We start from the raw sequence: 24,433 nt of genomic DNA, 5'->3' as shown, positions 1-24,433 counted from the left end.
AAGTAAAGCATCCCAACAGCCAACAGCCTTTTCCAACCAATTAAAATCTCGGCTTTCTTGTGTGTTTTTGTCAGTGTTTGCCTGCTGTTGCTTGTCTTTGTTTTTCATCTCTGTCTGAAGTGCTGGAGAGTTACTAAAAGGAAGACAAGACCAGTGATGACAGTTCCTTTCATGTCCCGAGGAGAAATACAATAAGCCTGCCATGTCTGTCTCCTCGTCCTGCCTATTAGTGTCAAGGGTCAGCGGCTGCACTGTCGACTTTTTAATGTACTTTTTTGTTTTCCATCTTTTTGGTCTCTGGTGGCATCTGTGGAGGATTTTTTCACTCTGTGACTGGTGTTCATCTGTTTGTCCTTATTTCTCATGGCCGTGCTCCATATTGTGTCTCCTTTAAATGAAGGCCCTTCTGCCCTCCACCGCCAGGTCACGGTTACTGCTCATGTGGACGGTGCATCTGCCAGGACGGTTGGTTTGGGAATCTGTGCAACTTCCCTCGGTCTTGTGACATGAGTGACGCACAGAGCAAAGAGCTTTGTGAGACCGCCGATGGAGTCTTGTGCAGCGGAAAAGGTGAACAACTTTTGTTGACCTACTCAATGTTGTATTCATAAAAATCAGTTTGGATAAACAACCTTCCTAACCAGTTATTTTGTAGTTACAATACACACAGCAAATACACGGTGACGAGTACACTGGGACCTGATTTGTGGAGATATTTTGCACAATTGCACAAGAAGGACTGAGGATAATTTTACAAGGATTTTTTTTTTTTACCAAATTTGTTATTGGACAATTGTGATGACGTTCTCAGTCATAAAGCAGTTGAACGCATTTTTTTTCTTGGATGAGTGGTGAAACATCTTGAAGACAAACAAAGACCATCTGCTTTAGAGAAAACATCTAGATTCCAACAGCACATTATTTTAAGTCCTTGCAAAGTTGATACAGTGAATCCATTTTGCTGGACAGAATTGAAAACAGTTGTTATATTTCGGGTAAAGTGTTTATATGTCCGAGATTTTACCAGGCATTTTTTTAAAATCAGCCAAGTTGTGCCGGATTATCCAACCAACCAACTAACCAACCAACCAATTTATGTTGATATAAAATTGTAAAATGCAATGCTTTGGTGCTGTTTTTTATTTTTTAGATTTAACTTATATTTTTAATGTTAATTATTTATGTCTATACTGTATTTTAATTAACTTACAATTTTTAATTATATATTTTATAATGTTTTTTTAAAGATGAGTTGATGCCATTTATAATTTTCAATTTCAATTCAATTTCAATTTATTTTCATTTATATAGCACCAAATCACAACAGAGTTGCCTCAAGGCGCTTCACACAGGTAAGGTCTAACCTTACCAACCCCCAGAGCAACAGTGGTAAGGAAAAACTCCCTCTGAGGAAGAAACCTCAAGCAGACCAGACTCAAAGGGGTGACCCTTTGCTTGGGCCATGCTACAGACATAAATTACAGAACAATTCACGGACGAATATACAAGAAATGCTATTGGCGCACAGGACAGGAGGGTCGCCAACACAAATACAACTCCCATCTCTGGATGGAGCTGCACCTTAAACAGAGAACAAACAGAATCAGGCATCAGAAAGACAAAAAATACTGTATAATTTGCCAGCATTAAACAACAAGAAAAACAGAAGAAATACTAAGGTGATCGCCGGCCACTAGCCCTAAACTTCACTAAAAGACCCAGAATTTAGGTAAAGTTGAGGCCGCAGCCCGCTGCAATTACTAATAAATGAATTAAAAGAGTAAAAAGCTGTACACAAAATTGTAAACTGTAAACAAAACTGTACCAGTATGCTAGCCATATGAAAGGGAAAATAAGTGTGTCTTAAGTCTGGACTTGAAAATCTCCACAGAATCTGACTGTTTTATTGACACCGGGAGATCATTCCACAGAACAGGGGCATTTAAGTTACAACAGGCAACAGAGAATTTTAAGTTAATCGATCAACCAGCCAATCAAATTATGTTATTAATCCCAATAATATATTATATTATTAATCCCAAAAAGGCAATTAGTTTCACCACTGAACGCATTCATAATGAACAGGATTACAAAATACATAAAATTGTGAAATGAGTTGCTTTGATGGCCTTTTTTATTTTTAACTTATATTTTTCATTTTAATTATTTAATTCCTATACTGTATTTTATTTTTTTATATTTTCATGCAATTTTAATAATATATTTTATACTGGTTTAATTTTTTTTAATGTTTTCATGCCATTCATAATTTTAAGTCAATCAATCAACCAGCCAATCGAATTATGTTCAGATTATTATTTTATTTTTTTAATCCCAAAAAGGCAACTCAACCCATTGATAATAAAAAGGAAAACAAAAAGATATAAAATTGTGAAATGAGATGCTTTGACGCCTTTAATTTTTAATTTATATTTTAATTTTAATTCTATATTTTAGTTATTTTAGATGCTTTGATACCATTTTTAATTTGAAATCAGTCAATGAAAAATATATTTACCTTAATTTTTTTTTTAATTTCTTATTTTATTTTGGTTGTTGAGTGGGGAGGCTTCCTCAATCAATCAATCAATCAATTTTTTTATGTAGCGCCAAATCACAACAAACAGTTGCCCCAAGGCGCTTTATATTGTAAGGCAAGGCCATACAATAATTATGTAAAACCCCAACGGTCAAAACGACCCCCTGTGAGCAAGCACTTGGCTACAGTGGGAAGGAAAAACTCCCTTTTAACAGGAAGAAACCTCCAGCAGAACCAGGCTCAGGGAGGGGCAGTCTTCTGCTGGGACTGGTTGGGGCTGAGGGAGAGAACCAGGAAAAAGACATGCTGTGGAGGGGAGCAGAGATCGATCACTAATGATTAAATGCAGAGTGGTGCATCCAGAGCAAAAAGAGAAAGCAGCCTGTCCTTGACTTCACAGTGACCTGCTGTTCACCGTCTCTGTCACGAAGTGCTAAATGATTCCACGCTTCAGGATTCTCACTCTGTGCAGCTGAGAAATCTGTCCAGATGCAGTGGGCCCCGCTGCGCCGTGTAGGCTGTGAAAATGAAGACAAGCATGTTCATTCTCCACACACCATCCTACTCAGACACAAGAACTCTCTCTCCTCAGCTTTTCCTTTTTTTCCCCATCTCTTCCTTCTCTTCTGCTTTCTGCCCATCTCCACCTTGCACCATGGTTTCATGTAACTTTGATAGAAAAGGAGAAGATTTTAAAGGTGAGCGCAGCCGGAGCTTTGGAGGAAAATGAAGCAGACACCAATAGATTTGTTTGCGGCTTGTCTTTTGGCTTTGTTGCCAGTGTTTGACACCTCATTATTCAGCTGCTGAGGACAACAAACGCCGGCATGATGACTGGGTGCCCGGTGACAACTGATATATCCAACAGCAAAACTCTTAATCTTCTGAATATTATTAGGAAATGACCAGAGACGGCTCTATTGAAGGGATAGACAGGGCTGTAGCCCCCTCAAGAATTTCAGTAGCCTCACTATAATACCACAATAAAATTGATGCATGCCTTTTAAAATGTTGTTTTGGTCTCAGTTTGACCACCACCATTATGCTATTTATGTAGTCACATAGCACAACATTTATTTTTGTTATTTATTTATTCTTATTCTGCTTGCTTTAGTATGCTAACACTAAAAATGGACTGTTTCCTTGTCAATCACCTTCATAAGGGAGCCAGAATCTGGAGAAATAGATAAGTATGGGGATGACTGTTCAACCCATCTGTGTATAAGATTAATTGAAAACTAACTGGCTGGATTTTAAATTTTATGAAGAGATGGTTTCTGGGTCAGCATACAGTTTGTAAAATTTTGGTGGCATTTCAAATAAGCTTCTAAAATATTCATTATAACTAAGTCGTTTTTTTTAACAATGTGAAACAGGTTTTACTTTCATTAAATTCTTTAGCCTTCTCACCTTATGACATCATAAAGCTGATGTGGTGGTCAAAGCCAGAATTCTGACTTGTCTCCACTGTTGGTTGGTGGAGGATTTGACAGTTGCGTGACATGCGTTGCAGGTTCCTGTCACTGTGGACGGTGTATTTGTTCTCCTCGAGACTGGTGGGTGTCTGGAGAGTACTGCGAATGTGACGACCGGGAGTGTGACCAACACGATGGGCTCATCTGCACAGGTACAAAACAACTCTTCCAAGAACTGTTGGAGTCACAAAGGGAAAAATGTTTGATTTGAAAGAATTGTTTCATTTATGGAGTCACATTGGGGGCGGAGTCACATTGGGCTAATTGAATATACTGCACAATCAGTAATGAGAAAAAAGATGGAGCCCGTTCATTATGTTTTTATGCAGTTTAGTCTTATGATTTTTTTTTCATGCTACTCTCACAAGATTAATCACATTTTTGTAATGCGGTTATTTTCACTATTTCTAACCCTACCCCTTCCCCTAACTCTAACCATAGCCTAACTCTACCCCTTCCGCTAAACTAACCCCCCATGACCCCCATGTTACCCCTCATTTCGTGGTCCCGTAATGACACAAATTCATGCTCCTGTTATGAAACTGTGACACTTTTCGTGATAGTAGCATGAACCAATAGATTAATGTACATTTTGTGATGTTACGAACGAAATGCTGTGAGATAGGGTTGGTTTATGGTAGTTAATTATTAAGGATCATGGGCATCCTACGGCACATAACTGGTAAAATCATTTTTTGTTGGTTTTTAAATGTAGTCTTTTGTTTGGTGGAGGGGGGGGGGGGGGGGGAAGAGTTAGCAAACGTAAAGGCAATTGAGGGGGGGGGGGCGGAAGAGTTAGCAATTATGTACCATTTTTGCCTGCATTTTATTATTATAGTTATTATTATTGGTATGATTATCCATCCATTTTCTATACCTGCATACTCCAATAAAGGCTGGAGCTTATCCCAGCAGTCATAGGGTGTGATATGGGGAACACCCTGGATTCCAATCAATCACAGGGCCACATATAGACAAAGACATTAACACCTGACACCGGCCACCTAGCACCCGGTGGGAACCCACACAAACACGGGGAGAACATGCAGACTCCTCACAGAAAGGGCGGGAAGTGATCCCATGACCTTCTTGCTGTGAGGCAACAGTGTTTTAACACCAGTGGTGGGCACAGCTAACCAAAGCATTAGCTTTGATAACTGCTAATCAGCTAACTGAAAAGTTATTTTTTATAAAGCTAAACCGATAAACCATCAAAAAAAATTATCGGAAACTACAACTAACCGCTAACCGATAGCTTTCAGTATTGTCTCCAGTACAATCTCAGCTACTAACAAGCCGATTGTGAGTTTAAACACTGCCAACGCTTCTGATCGAATCAAAGGTGATCACAAACCAAACACAGCCAATGAGTCCGCGCTTCTGTCTTTGTGCATCCTGCCCACTGCTGTAGGGAAGTGTCATTTACCTTGGCAGCATACAGCGGTCCAGCCATGAGGCAGACATCTTGAAAAAGAAAGCAGATTTGATTTATGGTTTTGATTTATAAATCAAATTAATCCAGATAGAATAACTACATTAATGTCAACTCTTAAAATGTATAAAGTGAAAATATAACATATCTGTTAATTTTAAAATAATGCACTAATTCTGAAGATTTGAACATTAATGCATAATTCAAATCAACTTTCTTTTTCAAGACGTCTACTTCATGGCTAGACCGCTGTATGCTGTCAAGGGGTAATGACTTTTGGGGTTTTTTCTAGCAGCCTGCCAGCCAGGCCTCTTTTGCTGGGGTAGAGTTGAACTCAACTCCTCTCAGCTGCCTCAGTGCTGCAAAATACGTAGCAGACAGGAACCAACAGGGTTTTCGCCGCTACTAACAATGCAAAAAAAAAAACATTAGCGGGCTAAAAGTTATTGGAACTAAATTTATCGGAAGCTAATTGGTTCACTGAGGTTTTTGAAGTTAGGTTAAAGTTAGCTAATCTGCTAACAAAAAAGTTAGCTTTGCTAATTAGCACTTAGCAGACTAGCGGAACTGTGCCCACCACTGCTAACCACTAATCCACTGTGCAGCCCTGTTGTTATTTTATTATTGTTATTGTCCTCCATCAGTGTCAAAGGGAGGGGGGAAATAAGAAAAGAGAATGATAAATGATCTTTTCATACTGGAGACATTGTTAAATTTGTTACACTTGTAATATATTTGGTTAATATATACATGCAGCATCTTGTAAAAATGTTCTCATCTTGTAAAATGTTCATTGCTGACTTTGGGATTTCTGTGAATTTATTATTATTATTATTATTATTATTATTGTGTTTGGCTGTACCTTGAAATGCAAGCGTAATTTAAATTTTTAATAATTTTTGAAATTAAGCCATAACTCACAAAACAGTCACAGTTACATATTGCACCTATTTTTTTTAAGTTTTACTTTGAATATAGTAACATTCCTGAATGTCATAAAACTTTAAACTGTTGCCCATTGTTACATTTCAAGGTCAATTTGCATAAAAAGGTGTAAATTATACTTAAAAAAACAGTTGCACTCATTTTAAACACTGCAACAACTGATTTAATATTTATATGTTTTCAATATAGACTTTGAACTTCATCACATACAGTGTCTGAAAGTTTATATAGATTTTATGAAGGTGGGGCCACATTGACTTTGGCAATCGCTCAGAATATAAAAACTCACGGAAAAGGCTAAATGGATTGAGACAAAACACAGTCATTTGACTCTATGCAGCTTTTAATCCACAGGAGATGTATTTTTCCCACTGATAATGGAAATCTCAGCACATGCTCATAGTTATTTTTGCCCTGAGGCCTGTCAAGATTTGCACAGCTGTTCAGAAGTGTTTCTCAGACTGACTTCATGACTAAATGTCAGATTTAATGTCATTCAAATGAGCTGCAGTGGTTTTATATGCAAGCAAAGACTCCTAAAAATGTCACAAAAGGATGAAACAAGAAACCATGTGTTTGTGTCAGTTAAATGTTATTTATCTCTTAATCACCACATGGATGCGCAGCGTTAAGTGACAACTTTCATGAAAAAAAGCTGTTACAGAAAGATTTTATAATATGCAAATGTGACACTGTCCACCTTGTCCAGGTAGAATTGATATATCCAATTTTCTTCACCTTAATAACCAGAAACATTTAAGTCAGTTTGCCAGTGAATAACTTTTTATTTGTAAATTTAATGGCTGTTTTTAAGCTGCACATTCATGAGACATTTACAACTGATGAGTGATGTGGAGAATGCGGTGTGTTAGGAATGCTGGCTGCTTATTTCATGCAGTGACGATGATAATTTCAGGATGGAGGTAAGAAGATCAACACGTGTTTGCATTTTAGCGGAATTGAAAAAAACCCCTTTCCTCAAATTTTTGCTTTCATTTTCCAACATGCCTCTGCAACAATCGAAAACATGAACAAGAGGCTTTCTGCACAAATGTGATTTGTGAGTACATGTGCATGACAAAAACCGATGCAAAAGGAAAATGTGTTGCATTTGCCACCAATTACAAAAATAATCACTTGACAAATTAGTTCCTGTTAGTTCAATGTATAATTCATATTTGGAGAGTTGACTCAGATGTGATTCATTTTCCCCCACTGGAGTCCTCATACAAGCAGTAGAGGAGGAGGAACTACAGGACCATTAGTGTAGTGTGAAGAGGATGAAAGTCTGCTAGTCCTCCGGTACACACCTAGTGTCCATCCATGGTCTACAGCAGGACTGGGCATGAACACTGTGCAGAAATTCCTACCAGTCACCAGGAGGTGATTTCACAGAGAATAAGGGCTTTGAGGGGAGGAGCTCATCAGTTAAACAATCTACCAAAGTGACCCCCTGCAAGGAGAACCTTCAGCATCTTGGTCCTTCATGTTCCCCTTGTTTTAGACCATGGTTTGACTCTAGTTGCATCTGCTTCAGGTTGTCTGTGGCCTTGGACATGACAGTTTATCTGGATCATTCCAATCCACCCAGCTGTATGTGAGTATCAACCTTGTAGCCTGTGATGGACTGGCATCCCAATCGGCGGTGGTTGTATACTGTCATTTGCACGTGGAAGGACTTAAGAGGAGGAGCTCATCAGTCAGACCACCTTCTGATCGATTAAAAGGAAAACCTGCACTATTTTAGACCTTCCTGGCTCACTGTTAGGCACCCCTGGTCTTGACATTGGTAGTCCAACTCGTTTTAAAGCATAAGAACCTCTAGAACAGGGGTGCCCAAGTTCAGTCCTCGAGATCTACCTTCCTGACACTCTAAGTTGTCTCCCTGCTCCAACACACCTGAATCCAGTGAAAGGCTCATTAAAAGCCTGCTAACGCATCTTTCATTGGATTCAGGTGTGTTGGAGCAGGGAGACAACTAAGAGTGTCAGGAAGGTAGATCTCAAGGACCGAACCTGGGCACCACTGCTCTAGAACATTGTTCTGGATATTGGATTTGGTTGTTTGTGGAGCCATCTTGACATTCTACCTGTTGTAAAATTCTGAAACCAGTTGGAGGTTGATCAGTGGAGACAGAACCTAAAATGTCAAAAATGGTTTTTCCTGTATTGGACAATGGTTGAAAAATACTTTTTTAAAACAAATTATATATTTGAGCAGAAAAACAGATATATAGGGCATGGTGTGGCATCTATAACAACTCTCAAAAACTGCAGTGCCTTCAATAGTTTGATCAGCTGTCATCTTACCATAATAGGATGTGAAAAAGCTGAACCATGGGAAAGGTGAGGTGCAGTGGCACGGCTCTTTCAATTCACAGCTTTCCCTCTCATCTTCTCACAGGAAATGGATTGTGCAATTGTGGCACCTGTGAATGTTGGGACGGCTGGACGGGAAATGCTTGTGAAATCTGGGTAGGATCGGAGTACTGAGGAGAACTGACCGCAGATGTTGAGACAGAGTTTTGGCCGCCCGGAGCGACCAGGAGCAGCAGCGATGGTCTTTTAAACGCTCCTTGTCAACCATCACAGCCTGAAGACCACAACAGGATGAAGAGAAGCTAAAGCCATGCATCAAATTCCTGCACATGTGTAAAAACATTCATTCTTTAATTGTACTGGTTACAAATAACACTTATTAAAGCGTAACTCTGTAGATGACAATAACAAACTTTTTTCTTTTTTTGACAAAAGCTTTATCTTCTATATATAAAATGTTATAACCATTCACGTTTCCATTACAAATATATGTATGTTTTATTGTTTTAATGTTTGAATGCCTGCATTTTTTTCAGAGCACTACAATGGTCATTCAAAAGTGAAGCCAAAAAAGCTTTATCACCCCAAGTGGCTGGTAGCAGTAACTACACATCAGTAACTCTGACTCTGCCGTACAAATCAATAAGAGAACAGCCTAAATAAAAAATCAAAGCTAATATTTCAGATAATTCAAATCATGATTTGGCCGTTCCAGTATGGAACGTTGTGACAATTTTAACTCAAAATGCACTCTGAAAGCACTTTATCTCTTACATAGTTAAAGAATTCTCATTAATTTGCCTGGGGAAAAACATAATTTACATATTTCATGTGTAGGCTCTCAGTTGTCCAGGTGGTTTCCATAGTAGAGAAGCTTGAATCTTCAACTGGACTGGGTTGCTTGACGCGAGGATGTTTTGCTTTAAATCACAGAAGCTTCCTCAGCTAAAATTCTTGCTCTGGTAGTCTGACCTCTGCCTGACCCTTGTCGAGAAGAACAAACAGAAGGCACAAAAGCTGGAGTTTTAAACCTAACCAGACGCCTCCTACCGAGAGGCAGAATGCTATTGGCTCGTGACTAAACAATTGCTTTAATTAGCACATGTTGTGCTCTAGTTAGCACCCTCCTAATGACAGGGTAGCTGTCCCTCCTAATGATGGGACTGCCGCCTCTCCTGATGGTGTGAATGACTCATTACCATGAACAAAAGACTGAAACTGCTTTGATCTGAGTACCCCATTGTAAACAGGGGACAAAGCATGTCTCAGACCCCCTCCCTGGTTAAGGCTGGGTTTCAACTGTTTCACATAGAATGCCTCCTTCACCCCTCTCTCAAACCATTTCTTCTCTCTGGCTAAGATTTTAACTTCCTTGTCCTCAAATGTGTGGTTAGTGTCTTTAAGGTGGAGATGAACTGCAGACTGAGGTCCACTGGTGCCCTCTCTACGGTGCTGGTATAGCCTTTTGTGTAAAGGTTGTTTAGTCTCACCTGTGTACTGTTCGTTACAGTTTTCCTGACATCTGATAGAATACACTACATTGCTCTGTTTGTAACAAGGGTCAGACAGAAGTCAGACTACCAGAGCAAGAATTGTAGCTGAGGAAGCTTCTGTGATTTGAAGCGAAACGTCCTTGCGTCAAGCAACCCAGTCCAGTCAAAGATTCAAGCTTCTCCACTATAATTTACATATCGTAACTAACATCCCCACCATCTAGTTGTACAAATAATTGTAAAAGATCCAAATAAAAATTCACATTTATGTGGCATTTTGCTTGTTGAATGTATGTCAAAGGATATGTATGACTCAGAGGTTTCATTAAAATCATTGTATTCTTATATTACTGTTGAATGAAGTTCCATCTTTTCTTGAGTCTCACCAAGTAGCCACTCGTTTGACACAAAGTCATTCTCACAGTAGCCAAGGATCCTCCAAAAAGACCGAGTACCAAAGACATCCAGTTGTTGCCTTAGGTCAGTGATTAGCATTCAAGTCTCACAACCATAAAGACTTGGACCTTCGTTCTCGTGGTGATATATCAGCATTGCCAAGCACGCCTACCCATTGACATCATGCAAGTTTCCGTCTCAAAGGTGAAGGACATGAATGTCTTTGCTGAGAGTTTTATGTGAGTAAATAAGTAAATTATTTTGGCTTCTCCTGTTTTTGCTTGGGGTTGCCAATCTGATATGGAGCCACATGTTGATTTGACAGACGTTTTACACCGGAAGCCCTTCCTGATCAAACTCCCGTTCTACAAGGTGAAGGTGCATGAGTGGTGCTGAACTGTGGACTTTACTGGAAGACAATTAAACTCACCGCTTGCACCATTGTGCTGCAATGTCAGTAATCTCAAAGAAGAAAGTTAAAGAAAAACCAGACAAATGTTCCTGAAAACAACATCTCCTTGAACAAGAAACAACTGTTTGAAATGAAATAAGGAAAAGGAGTCTGCCTTGTTTAGCGTTGACTAAAGATAGCTAATGATTGGCAGCTGCTTTTAATTAAACTATTGCTGGCACCTGCTGCCCCCTAAATAAAGGGGTTATGGGTAATGTATTCACAGGGGAAACAAATGTGACAATCTCCACCACTATTCCAGTTACACATGAAGGAAGAAGCAGAATCCTTCACATACCTCAATATATGGTTAAAATAAAAGATGGCAAAGCATGGGCATTGCTTCTGAAATTGAAGAACTCAGAAGTTGTGACCTTGACAACTAAGATCATGCTGTTCTTCTTGAGCTTCAAGCCAGACTGACTTTATGGAGGATAACTGTTGTGTGGGCCGCTGAAGAGGAGGTACTGCTGGCCCACTACCACCAGAGGGCGCCCTGCTTGGAGTGCGGGCTCCAAGCACGAGAGGGCGCCAGATCCAGAGCAAGTGACAGCTGTCACTCATCTACGCCACTACTTAAGCCGGACTGCAACTCCACCTCCCCGCCGAGAAATCGACTACCGTGAGGTAATTCTCTGCTGACTGACACATTGTGTTATTTGCAGCCCTATGGCTGTGGACGGAGCCTTATCTGGAGTGGCGGAGATTAACGACGACGACTGCGCCTTACTCTCTGGACAGATAAGTGGTTACACAGGCGTTGCACGAGTGTGTGATTCGGAGGTGGAGGTTCCCCCTCCTAACGGTGTACAGACCGAGAACCACTGAGTGTAAAGACTTACACTCATTCATCTTGTTTCTGCTTTTTGCCAGCAGTACCAGGGTCGACAGTCGAAGACAGAGGTCACCTGGGGATTCGGGACTTGGCGGCTCCGGTGTTCTTCAGGCCGTTGGTGGTGGAAGCCGTGTGGGACGCGGCCTCTCTCTCATCGGGGTCTCCTATCTTCGAGCCTGCCCACACGTCACCTGGTGTTAATTGACTTTGCAGATTTTGTGTATTTAGTTGTGTATTGTCACAACATTAAATTGTTCGCTTTTGGCTTACTCATTGTCCGTTCCTTTGTGCCCCCTGTTGTGGGTCCGTGCTACGACACCTTCCCAACAGGATTTCTCGGCCAATCGTCATGGATTCCGAGGGGCGCCAGCTCAAGCGTGAACGGCCAATGGAAGAGCCAGGAGCGCAGGCGTCAGCAGGAGGCGTGTTGAGTGAGCTGCAGCAGATCTTAACCGCCTTCACGGCTCGGTTGGATTTAGTGACCGAGCAGAATGTCCTCCTTAATCGGAGAGTGGAGGCTCTCGCCGCCAGGGTGGAAGCGCGCGATCAGGGCGCTGCTGCAGCTCCTCCTCTGGCTGGTCCTGGGCCTGTGTCAGACGTTCCACTGGTCGTTCAACGAACCCCCCCCATCCCCTGAAGCATACATAAGCCCTCCGGAACCGTACGGGGGCTGTGTGGAGACGTGCGCAGACTTCCTCATGCAGTGTTCGCTCGTTTTTTCACAGCGCCCTGTCATGTACGCATCAGATGCTAGCCGGGTAGCTTATGTTATTAATCTGCTTCGAGGAGAGGCACGCGCATGGGCTACGGTGCTTTGGGAGCAGAACTCACGGCTGCTAACGTCTTATACTGGGTTTGTACGGGAGTTCAAACAAGTGTTTGATCATCCCAACAGAGGCGAGACCGCTTCGAACGTGTTGCTGTCGATGAGACAGGGGCGCCGTAGCGCAGCCGAGTATGCAGTCGACTTCCGCATCGCGGCAGCGAGGTCCGGCTGGAATAACGTTGCGCTCCGCGCCGCCTTTGTAGATGGACTGTCCCCGGTCCTCAAGGAGCACCTACTGGCTAAGGAGGAACCACGGGATTTTGACGGGCTTGTTGATTTGGTTATACGCTTAGACAACCGTTTAAGCGAGCATCGTCGGAGAGCTTCCGGTTCCGACAAGGTGACGTCGTCCCCACGCTTCACTGCCAGGGAGCCCCGTGTGGCTACAGCTACCCCTGCTGAGGAGGCTATGGACACGAGCAGGGCCAAAACAAAAACAAACGTCAGACAAAGGAGGCTGGCCCGCGGGGAATGTTTTGTCTGCGGCTCTTGTGAGCACATGCAGAGGGACTGCCCTGAATGGTCAAACTACAAACGCCCGTCCTTAGAAACTGGGCTAAGGGTGGGTCATAACACACACGCGGAAAGACCCCGCAGATCGGCACGAATCCCAGTAACAATCCTTTGTGGGGATTTAACCCTTCACGCCCCAGCACTGGTAGACACGGGGTCAGAAGGGAATCTGCTGGACAGCAGATGGGCAAAGGAAGTAGGGCTCCCCCTGGTGGCTCTGCCGGCACCATTGCAGGTGCGAGCACTAGACGGCACCCTGCTTCCATTAATTACACATCAGACACAACCAGTGACTTTGGTTGTGTCTGGGAATCACAGGGAGGAGATAGTGTTCCATGTAACACCATCTACCTCCCGAGTGATTTTGGGCTTTCCATGGATGGTGAAGCACAATCCCCGGATAGATTGGCCGTCCGGGGTTGTGACGCAGTGGAGTGAAACCTGCCACCGGGAGTGTTTAGGATCCTCGGTTCCCCCCGGCACTACAGCTAATGAGGAGGTCAAAGTCCCCCCCAATCTATCGGCGGTGCCAGAGGAGTACCATGATCTTGCTGACGTTTTCAGCAAAGATCTGGCGCTCACTCTTCCTCCGCACCGACCGTATGATTGCGCCATCGATTTGGTCCCGGGCGCTGAGTACCCGTCCAGTAGGTTGTACAACCTCTCACATCCGGAACGCGAATCAATGGAGACCTACATCCGGGACTCCTTAGCTGCCGGGCTGATCCGGAACTCCACCTCCCCGATGGGTGCTGGTTTCTTTTTTGTGGGTAAAAAAGACGGCGGACTCCGTCCATGCATTGATTACAGAGGGCTGAACGAGATCACGGTTCGCAACCGATACCCGTTACCTCTGTTGGATTCAGTGTTCACGCCCCTGCATGGAGCCCAAATCTTTACGAAATTGGATCTTAGAAATGCGTACCACCTGGTTCGGATCCGGAAGGGAGACGAATGGAAGACGGCATTCAACACCCCGTTAGGTCATTTTGAGTACCTGGTCATGCCGTTCGGCCTCACTAATGCCCCCGCGACGTTCCAAGCCTTGGTAAATGACGTCTTGCGGGACTTCCTGCATCGGTTCGTCTTCGTATATCTGGACGATATACTCATCTTTTCCCCGGACCCTGAGACCCATGTCCAACATGTACGTCAGGTCCTACAGCGGTTATTGGAGAACCGGCTGTTTGTGAAGGGCGAGAAGTGTGAGTTCCACCGCACTTCTTTGTCCTTCCTGGGGTTCATCATCTCCTCCAACTCCGTCGCCCCTGATCCGGCTAAGGTTGCGGCGGTGAGAGACTGGCCCCAACCAACAAGCCGCAGGAAACTACAGCAGTTCCTCGGCTTTGCAAATTTTTACAGGAGGTTCATAAAAGGTTACAGTCAGGTAGTTAGCCCCCTGACTGCCCTGACCTCCACCAAGGTCCCCTTCGCCTGGTCGGATCGGTGCGAAGCCGCGTTCCAGGAGTTGAAACGCCGGTTCTCGACTGCACCAGTTCTGGTGCAGCCTGATCCTGATCGCCAGTACATAGTAGAAGTGGACGCCTCTGACTCAGGGATAGGAGCTGTGCTGTCCCAGAGCGTGGAGGCTGATAAAGTTCTCCATCCTTGTGCCTTTTATTCCCGCAGGTTGACCCCAGCTGAACGGAACTATGACGTCGGCAATCGGGAACTTCTTGCGGTGAAGGAGGCTCTTGAAGAGTGGAGACACCTGCTGGAGGGGGCGTCGTTGCCCTTCACGGTTTTCACAGACCATCGGAACCTGAAGTACATCCGGACCGCCAAGCGGCTGAACCCCAGGCAAGCCCGCTGGTCTCTGTTCTTCGGGCGCTTTGACTTCCGGATCACGTATCGCCCCGGGACCAGGAACCAAAAATCAGATGCATTGTCCCGGGTGCATGAAGAAGAAGCCAAAGCGGGGCTGTCGAACCCCACCGAGACCATCATCCCCGAGTCCACTGTCGTGGCCACCCTTACCTGGGACGTGGAAAAGACCGTCCGGGAGGCCCTGACCAGGAGCCCGGACCCTGGGACTGGCCCCAAGAACAGACTGTACGTCCCACCAGAAGCTAGAGCTGCCGTATTGGACTTCTGTCACGGGTCCAAGCTCTCCTGTCATCCCGGAGTGCGTAGGACCGTGGCAGTAGTCCAGCAGCGCTTCTGGTGGGCGTCCCTGGAAACCGACGTTCGGGACTACATCCAGGCCTGTACCATCTGCGCCAGGGGCAAGGCAGACCATCGGAGGACGACGGGCCTCCTCCAACCCCTGCCAGTGCCTCATCGCCCCTGGTCTCACATCGGCCTGGATTTCATCACGGGCCTCCCGCCGTCCCAGGGCAACACCATCGTTCTCACGATAGTGGACCGGTTCTCCAAGGCGGCCCACTTCGTGGCCCTCCCGAAGCTCCCAACGGCCCAGGAGACGGCAGACCTCCTGGTCCACCACGTCATGCGGCTGCATGGGATACCATCGGACATTGTATCAGATCGTGGTCCCCAGTTCTCTTCACAGGTGTGGAAGAGTTTCTGCAAGGAGCTGGGGGCCACCGTGAGTCTCTCGTCCGGGTACCACCCCCAGACCAACGGCCAGGCAGAGCGGGCCAACCAGGAGTTGGAGCAGGCCCTGCGGTGTGTCACCTCCGCACATCTGGCGGCCTGGAGTCACCATCTGGCCTGGATCGAGTATGCCCACAACAGCCAAGTTTCGTCTGCTACCGGCCTCTCCCCTTTTGAGGTGTGTTTGGGGTACCAGCCCCCATTGTTCCCGCTGGTGGAGGGAGAGGTCGGTGTGCCCTCGGTCCAGGCCCACCTCAGGAGATGCCGCCGGGTGTGGCGGACCACCCGCTCTGCCCTGTTGAAGGCCCGGACGAGGGCCAAGTCCCATGCGGACCGCCGACGTTCCCCGGCCCCCACGTACCAGCCCGGGCAGGAGGTGTGGCTGTCAACAAAGGACATCCCCCTCTGTGTGGACTCACCCAAGTTAAAGGACAGATACATCGGACCATTCCCCATCCTCAAGATCATCAACCCGGCCGCAGTGAAGCTCCGACTCCCGGCTTCACTGCGGATCCACCCTGTCTTCCACGTGTCCCGTATCAAGCCTCACCACACCTCGCCCCTCTGTACACCTGGACCCGCGCCGCCTCCTGCCCAGCTCATCGACGGGGAGCCTGCTTGGACAGTACGCAGGCTCCTGGACGTCCGTCGTAAGGGCCGGGGGTTCCAATATCTGGTGGACTGGGAGGGGTATGGACCTGAAGAACGCTCCTGGGTGAAGAGGAGCTTCATCCTGGACCCGGCCCTCCTGGCCGAGTTCTACAGACGACACCCGGACAAGCCAGGTCGGGCGCCAGGAGGCGCCCGTTGAGGGGGGGGTCCTGTTGTGTGGGCCGCTGAAGAGGAGGTACTGCTGGCCCACTACCACCAGAGGGCGCCCTGCTTGGAGTGCGGGCTCCAAGCACGAGAGGGCGCCAGATCCAGAGGAAGTGACAGCTGTCACTCATCACACCAGCTGTCACTCATGTACGCCACTACTTAAGCCGGACTGCAACTCCACCTCCCCGCCGAGAAATCGACTACCGTGAGGTAATTCTCTGCTGACTGACACATTGTGTTATTTGCAGCCCTATTGCTGTGGACGGAGCCTTATCTGGAGTGGCGGAGATTAACGACGACGACTGCGCCTTACTCTCTGGACAGATAAGTGGTTACACAGGCGTTGCACGAGTGTGTGATTCGGAGGTGGAGGTTCCCCCTCCTAACGGTGTACAGACCGAGAACCACTGAGTGTAAAGACTTACACTCATTCATCTTGTTTCTGCTTTTTGCCAGCAGTACCAGGGTCGACAGTCGAAGACAGAGGTCACCTGGGGATTCGGGACTTGGCGGCTCCGGTGTTCTTCAGGCCGTTGGTGGTGGAAGCCATGTGGGACGCGGCCTCTCTCTCATCGGGGTCTCCTATCTTCGAGCCTGCCCACACGTCACCTGGTGTTAATTGACTTTGCAGATTTTGTGTATTTAGTTGTGTATTGTCACAACATTAAATTGTTACCTTTTGGCTTACTCATTGTCCATTCCTTTGCGCCCCCTGTTGTGGGTCCGTGCTACGACACCTTCCCAACAATAACCTGATTAAAACATTGAGAACCTTCATTTCCTGCCTGAGGAGGATTCTCTAAAGCCTAGTTTCCCAAAAGCATCTTAAGGCTAAGACAAGCTGAGCACATCAACCGACAGTGGAACTAAGATCTTCTTAGCATGAAGAAGAACTCAAGATACAAAGCTCAGCTCTTCTAGCAAACCACAACCTGTGTCTGAAAACAAACTGGCCTCCTGGACAAGGAGAACTGAACAAACGACTCAAGGGATGGATTACATTTGCACAACATAAACTGGAGAGATCATCCTCCAGACACTTAGCGTGAATCTTCAACTGAAAATGAAAAGGCTGAGATGGACACAGTGCAGGGACATGGAGTTTTTGAAGGACAAGTGCTATTTGGAAACACTAAACCCCAACATAAAGATATTTGGGGATAGTAGCTGTAAGCAATGAAAGTAAGAGAACTGATGTTTGTGTTTGCATTTGTATGTTTTAAAGAGACAATTAGAAGGCTTAGCAAGTTTAAATCAACAGGTTCGGTCTGGGACCACATGCTGGTGTCAGTTATGACTGCATCCACCATCTGAAGAAACGGCCTTGGATCCTGGATTACACCCACAACAGCTGTAACAATTATCCAATGAGATAGACAGGACTACATCAATACATAGAACCGAGTCAATCTAAATGTACTTTGACGCGGTCAATGGCTCAATTTAAACTTCATAAATTGGTTGGGTTAAGCTTGTTTTGCTGCAGCTTCCATGTCTTCAAACTCTCATCAAAGTTCAAAGGTTGGGTTTAGATACTTTTGTGAGTGGTCACAAGAACATTTGTGAGGTAAAAGGAAATCAGCACGTCTGATAGAGGCGGGCAGTAACACTGATAAATATGCTCGTTTGAACATCATGTTTGGTTCATAGGTTGGTTTACTGCCATACTGGTTTAGAATGGGGTAAAAATGTGATGTGCTATTTATGGTATGCTAACAACACATGGCTTCTTCTTTCTCTGCGCTTCTTCTACACTGTGCTTTCTGTTAATATATGTGGCACTGCCCCCCAGTGGTGAACAAAAGGCAAGCCGATGCAGTGCCAACTCTTGGGAGCATAGTAGTAAAAACCTGAAGAAAGTCCTTGGTTTTTCATGAAATACATACTTGTAGTCGAACAATGTTACTTTATGGGTTACTCTACTGTGGAAAATGTATTAAACAAAGAATTGTGTTGGATTGCATCATATTCCACCAAATATAATCATTCCATAATTAAAAAAGTATTGTTACTGAATCTTATTTCAGCCCATATACTGTATCTAGATACATATCGTTTCATAAGAGAGACACCCCAACACATTGGGTGTGAGACTGCGTTTGACATATCAAACCTGCTCCAAAAAGCAACATTTCAATGGCTACCCCCCCCCCAAAAAAAAAAAATCATTGAATTTTGACTGGACAGTTTAAACCAAAGTTGTTTGCTTTAAGTAGCTAACACAGCAAAACACTTAAAATGCAGTATGTTCAGTTTGGAATTTATATAGAATGTCCTTTGAATGCGTTTATTTGTAATCTAATTTCAGAATTATGCAGTTTTGGATCTACATTTATTACAAGAGAAAACGGTACCTCTTGGAACTTACATTAACAACTCAAATTATAGCTCAAGCCTCTGATGCTTGAACTTGCAAATTATGATGTGTAAATTTAACAATGAATCAGAAAATGTGATTCTAAGAAAATTGATATTTTTTGCTCTAAGATGTCTTGTTTTGGTTGTTGTTTGTACCCTTTCCCCCTCTATTTACACGCAAATATACTTTAAATGATGTCAAATCACATCAAATCATAGTTTTACCAAAAGCATATTAATATATGTTTTTCCATAACATGGGTGGTAATCAGTTTAATTTTTTTTTATGGAATGCCCCTTTAAGGTAACTAAACTTTGTCAATTTGGTACTAATAACAACAACAAAATAATAATAATAATAATAATAATAATGTCATTGGGTGTATTGAACTTATTTTGAATTGTTCTGATACTTGAGGTATCAAGTGTATGTTGTGTAATGGAAACAATGAATCATAAAAAATGATTTTAATAAATTAGCCATAGTGTACTCTAAAATGTCTCTTGTCTTTTTTGCATTTGTTTTCTGATTTTCTTTATATTCACAAAAAACATACTTATGCAATTCTTATATTTAATTAATGTGCTTGATGTAAAAGAGGCCAATTATGATCAATTTTGATGTCATAACCATTTTGAAGTTAGATAAAGTTAATCAATAGACCCATCTTATCTGACATAATTGTATTTTCATAGCTAAGACTGGCATAATGGTCTATGTAAGTTGTCTTATTGGTTTTCTTGTGCAAGAAAACATATAATTAGACACCACAATTGTCATAATCGGACCATCATAACAGATTTTATGAATTTGACGCTTCACGAAAAGTGCGTTGACCTTTCAATCAATCAATCAATTTTTTTATATAGCGCCAAATCACAACAAACAGTTGCCCCAAGGCGCTTTATATTGTAAGGCAAGGCCATACAATAATTATGTAAAACCCCAACGGTCAAAACGACCCCCTGTGAGCAAGCACTTGGCTACAGTGGGAAGGAAAAACTCCCTTTTTAACAGGAAGAAACCTCCAGCAGAACCAGGCTCAGGGAGGGGCAGTCTTCTGCTGGGACTGGTTGGGGCTGAGGGAGAGAACCAGGAAACATAACGCAAGATCAAAAATAGGTCACACTATGTATTTCTGAACTCTACTCGTCAAGACGAGTAATTTGATATGCATATGAAAAGGATTGGACCATTTTTGAATTTTGACCCAAAAATGGGGGGTTTTGGCCCAAAAATGGCCAAAAAATGATTTTTATTTTTGGCATCACCCCTGATGTGAAACCTTACTATATAAGGACTTGATCTAGCATAGATCCCTGCTTGTAGCAAAAAAATGCAGAAAAAGTTTTTTGGAAGCACTTTTCTGCCTTCTGCTGGCTGTCTGTCCAGTCAAAATTCAATGATTTTTTTTTTTGTTTTGTTTTTTTTGGGGGGGTAGCCATTGAAATGTTGCTTTTTGGAGCAGGATTGATATGTCAAACGCAGTCTCACACCCAATGTGTTGGGGTGTCTCTCTTATGAAACGATATGTATCTAGATACAGTATATGGGCTGAAATAAGATTCAGTAACAATCTATAAGTTCGTAACAATTTTTGTTTTTGGTATCGCCCCTGATGTGAAACCGTACTATATAAGGATTTGATCTAGCATAGATGCCTGCTTGTAACAAAAAATGCCAAAAAAAATTTTTTGGAAGCACTTTTCTGCCTTTTGCTGGCTGTCTGGGAGGGGAGTTCCATTGTTTGTTGTGGTTAGTGGTTACACACGTGATGGTGTTGAAAAGTGAAAAAAATGGTGATATTCTGGATGTATGCTGAAAGCTGGTGTTACTTTTTTCACGCAAACTAGAGTGAAGAGTCGTGCAAGTCACAAGTATTGTTTCAAGTTTTTATTTGTTTTTAATAATAAAACATTAAATGTGCCGCATGACACAACATTTTGCATGAAAAACAATGCGAAGACCTTAATCATACATGGTTACAAATTTGTTAGAACATGACATAACTCCAATGGGCATACTTGCAATGGTATATATATAGATAGATAGATATAGATTTTTTATTTTTTTGAAAATAAATAATTTTTAAGAGTGTGTATCCTTTTCCACCACCAAAGAAAATAATCTGCCATGAAAACCTTGTGTTGTACTGAAGGTACATGATGAACATTTCCCGCTCGGCTCTTTCTTGTGACAAGGTTAAACTCTTAAGTGGAAGAAACAAAGAGGGCATACATAGTTCAGTTGTGGCATGCTGGATGTCCATGTCACTTGAAAAGTTGGTGTCAGGGGATGAGATCTGCTTTGAGACAAGAGTTCAGTCACCATTTGGAACAAAGGAGTGATAAGAAGTCTCAAAGAAAATTGAATGTAAATTCTACTTTGGCCTTTTTCATGCTTTAAGTACGAGCCAAACCCTTCGTTTTCTTTGTCCCGTCAAAATGACAAGTGCAATAATATACTGCACACTATTGCATTATGTTACTGACGTTACAGTACACCTTTATATAAATATTTTGTTCAATATGTTGTATTTGTATACAACGCACACAAACTGTATAGTGTAGACAACTTGTTGCATATATGTATGTAAAATTAGCAGTACATACCAACAGTTCTTGACAGACATAGCCTACTACATGCAGTTCATCAATGCCATCCTCTCCCCATGCAACAAGATGGAACATCCAAAACCAGAAAACAGAAGCGCAGATAACAACAGGGCGGAAAAAAAAAAAGAAGTTTGATTGACTATGCTGGAAACACATCAGAAAACCAAAAGTGGTGTGGTCAGAATCCGTAAACGACATTACACACGACCTGTATACAAGAGAAATGAGAACAGATAATGGAAAAAAAAAACAGAGATGCACATTTACACACCGGTCATTTACAAAAATAAAGTCAGCCTGGCTGGAGCCCAGTAATTGGGCTGCAGCAGTCAGCCCAGCATGGAGAATCTGCAAGAGCGGAGAATGATTGGCTCAAGACTGAACATCTAGATTGGTTTTCAGCTCCTGTGTAGAGTATGATATTTTCATTATAGCACTAACAGACAAAAACAGATGTCTAACTAATGCGCTTCAATGTCAAGTCCTGCACCGCGAGCAACCCATCAAACATGCTTGCAACAGATGCAGTAAATATAGATAAATGTGTTGAAATTGATAAACTCAGTCAAAATTTAGGTGTATGGGTGATGAAGAAATGACAATATAAATTCAGGACACCAGAAGTTTCAACATCATCAGTGTAATTTCTCAGAGTTCAATCTGAGGAGATGTGAAGCCAAATATAGTTAAATCTAGAAGGCTGCTTTCTGCTGTAAAAAAAAAGCCACTATGTGTATTGTACTTTCCACATTAAAAGTCACACAGGCATCGTACCTGTCAAAAAAAAAGAATGCCTCCAGAGTATAAGTTGCACTTTTTTTTCTGTATGTGGAGCTCACTTTATTTCCCTGGTGGCAAGTTTAACAATAGACCAGACCACAGTGGCACATGTGCACACTGCAGTGTGTGCCGTTACTTAATATAAGGGCTTTTAAATTCCAAAAATAAGCAAGACTGACAAATAAATGTGTATTGGATAACATTGGATGTTATTTGACAGAGTTTGGGGAAAACAAATCAGCACATGGACAGGGATGGGGACATATAGAGTGGATTTTTGTAGGAAGCCCTCAGCTTGTGTTGTGTACCAAAGGAACATTTAACCCTTAAGTGACTGAGTGGGGTCATTTATGACCCTGGGAATGTATTTTTCCACCACATTTCAAATTTTTTGGAAAAAAGTTTCCTTCCATGAATTTGTCAATCTATTTGTCCTACTTTTTTCATAGAATTTTGCATGGATCAGCCGATCTGTGTGGGAAGTATAATCCAAACTGCTGGGTCACTTACGACCCTGGGACGAGCTTTGAGATTTTCAACATTATAGCTTCAGATGGTATTGTAATTTGCCAACTCTAATCATTATATTTTACTGTTTTGGGGGGAAGCACGGCCATCAGACTTAGAATAGTACGATTTACAGCTCCACAGGCATAGAGACTGATTCTTGATAACCAGAATGAGGATGAAAAGGATGATGAACAAATATATCAGATAGTGAAATAAATATGAAGAACTCTAAAAACAATCATTTATATAGAAGTATTCCAATATGAAGTCAGCGGGGTCATAAATAACCCCACTTGGTCATATTAGTTGCTAAAATACAGTAGCTTGAGGGTTAAATTAGAAAAAACAAGCAAGATGGAGAAATCAGTGTGTGCTGGACATCATATATGATGCAGATGAACACTGATTTCTGATTGTTTATTGCACTGATTCTCAGGAAAACACTACATAAATAGTTGTTGGTGTTACTCATAATAAACGTATGATTTTTCGGTATATAAGTCACAGTTGCAAGACTATATAGGTTACAAGACTTCCCAAACTTTAAAAAAAACAACAACTGTGATTTATCCTCTAAAAAAACTAAGAATTACACTCTGGAAATTAAAATATGGTATCTAGCGAAGGCCACGCTGCAAACAGTGATTGGTCAACTAAACGCTAAAGTAATATCTTATGATGAAGTCCTTGAAAAGTGCCAAAAACATTTTACTTCTCACAGCTGTGAGCTCGGCGCTGCTTTGCGGAGGGAACAACCACCTTTGTGTTTGCAGCAAAATTAGCTTTGTGTGAAGTTCTTCCGCAGGGTATCTGGGCTTGCGCTCATAGACAAGGTGAAGTTTAAATATCTGTGAGGAATTCGATGCTCCTTCACATCGAAAGGAGCTCGCTGAGGTGGTTTGGGCATCTGGTGAAGATGCCCCCTGGTCGTCTCCCCAGGAACGTCTTCCTGGCAAGTCCAACTGGGAACACGCCCCGGGGAAGACCCAAGACATCTCTGGGGGATTATATCTTCCAGCTGGCTTTGGAACAACAAACACCCCATGAGGTGTTAGGGGGTGTAGCCCATGATAGGGACAAGGTTGGGTAGGATTACTTTGAAAGAATACATGTGGATTACATGTATGTATGTACATACATTTGGATTACTTGTAATCTGATTACTTTTGGATTACATTTCAAAGTAATCTTACCCAACCTTGGATAGGGAAGTGTGGGATGAGCTGTTTAGTCTGCTGCTACTGCGACCCAGAAAGGAGGCAGAAAATGAATAATTGAATGTGTCACTTTGCATTGCATCAGTTGAAATCAAAACTGAGCAAAAACACTTAAAAGGAATTTGTTTTTGTCATTTTTGGCAGCAGGTCTTATTCCATTTAAACATTTTTCCATTTAAAGACAGGTTGTTTCTTAAAGTGTTGTTTGCATAGTCCACATTCAAATTAGGTTTAAAAATTATAGTTGAACACCATATCGATTGGTTACTTTTATTACCTGTGTAATTAGTTTAACATTTTAAATAAATGTATTTGAAATGAGTGAAGTGGATCATATCAGGCACATAATTCATT

General features: G+C 42.9%; 1 protein-coding gene and 1 long non-coding RNA gene across 4 annotated transcripts in view; one reads left to right on the top strand and one right to left on the bottom strand.

Annotated features, from left to right (window-relative positions):
• Positions 1-9,261, top strand: part of itgbl1 (integrin, beta-like 1) — a 103,809-nt gene extending 94,548 nt beyond the window's left edge. For all 3 annotated transcript variants that reach the window (XM_034186236.1, XM_034186237.1, XM_034186238.1), the window contains 3 exons: positions 424-570; positions 4,053-4,166; positions 8,795-9,261. In XM_034186236.1, the coding sequence (XP_034042127.1) occupies positions 424-570; positions 4,053-4,166; positions 8,795-8,883 (350 nt within the window). In that variant the 3' untranslated portion in view covers positions 8,884-9,261. The remainder of the gene's footprint in view (positions 1-423; positions 571-4,052; positions 4,167-8,794) is intronic.
• On the bottom strand, positions 3,141-23,933 carry LOC117524451. Its single transcript, XR_004564774.1, has 3 exons — positions 23,456-23,933; positions 18,635-18,639; positions 3,141-3,151 (listed from the first exon to the last, which is right to left on the bottom strand). It is a non-coding gene; the product is annotated as an uncharacterized LOC117524451 (long non-coding RNA).
• Between the last annotated feature and the right edge of the window lie 500 nt (positions 23,934-24,433).

Source organism: Thalassophryne amazonica, chromosome 14 (genome assembly GCF_902500255.1).
Source record: "Thalassophryne amazonica chromosome 14, fThaAma1.1, whole genome shotgun sequence".
Classification (NCBI taxonomy): Eukaryota; Metazoa; Chordata; class Actinopteri; order Batrachoidiformes; family Batrachoididae; genus Thalassophryne; species Thalassophryne amazonica.
The sequence above is the reverse complement of the archived record's forward strand: the minus strand, read 5'-3'. Positions and strand labels throughout refer to the sequence as shown.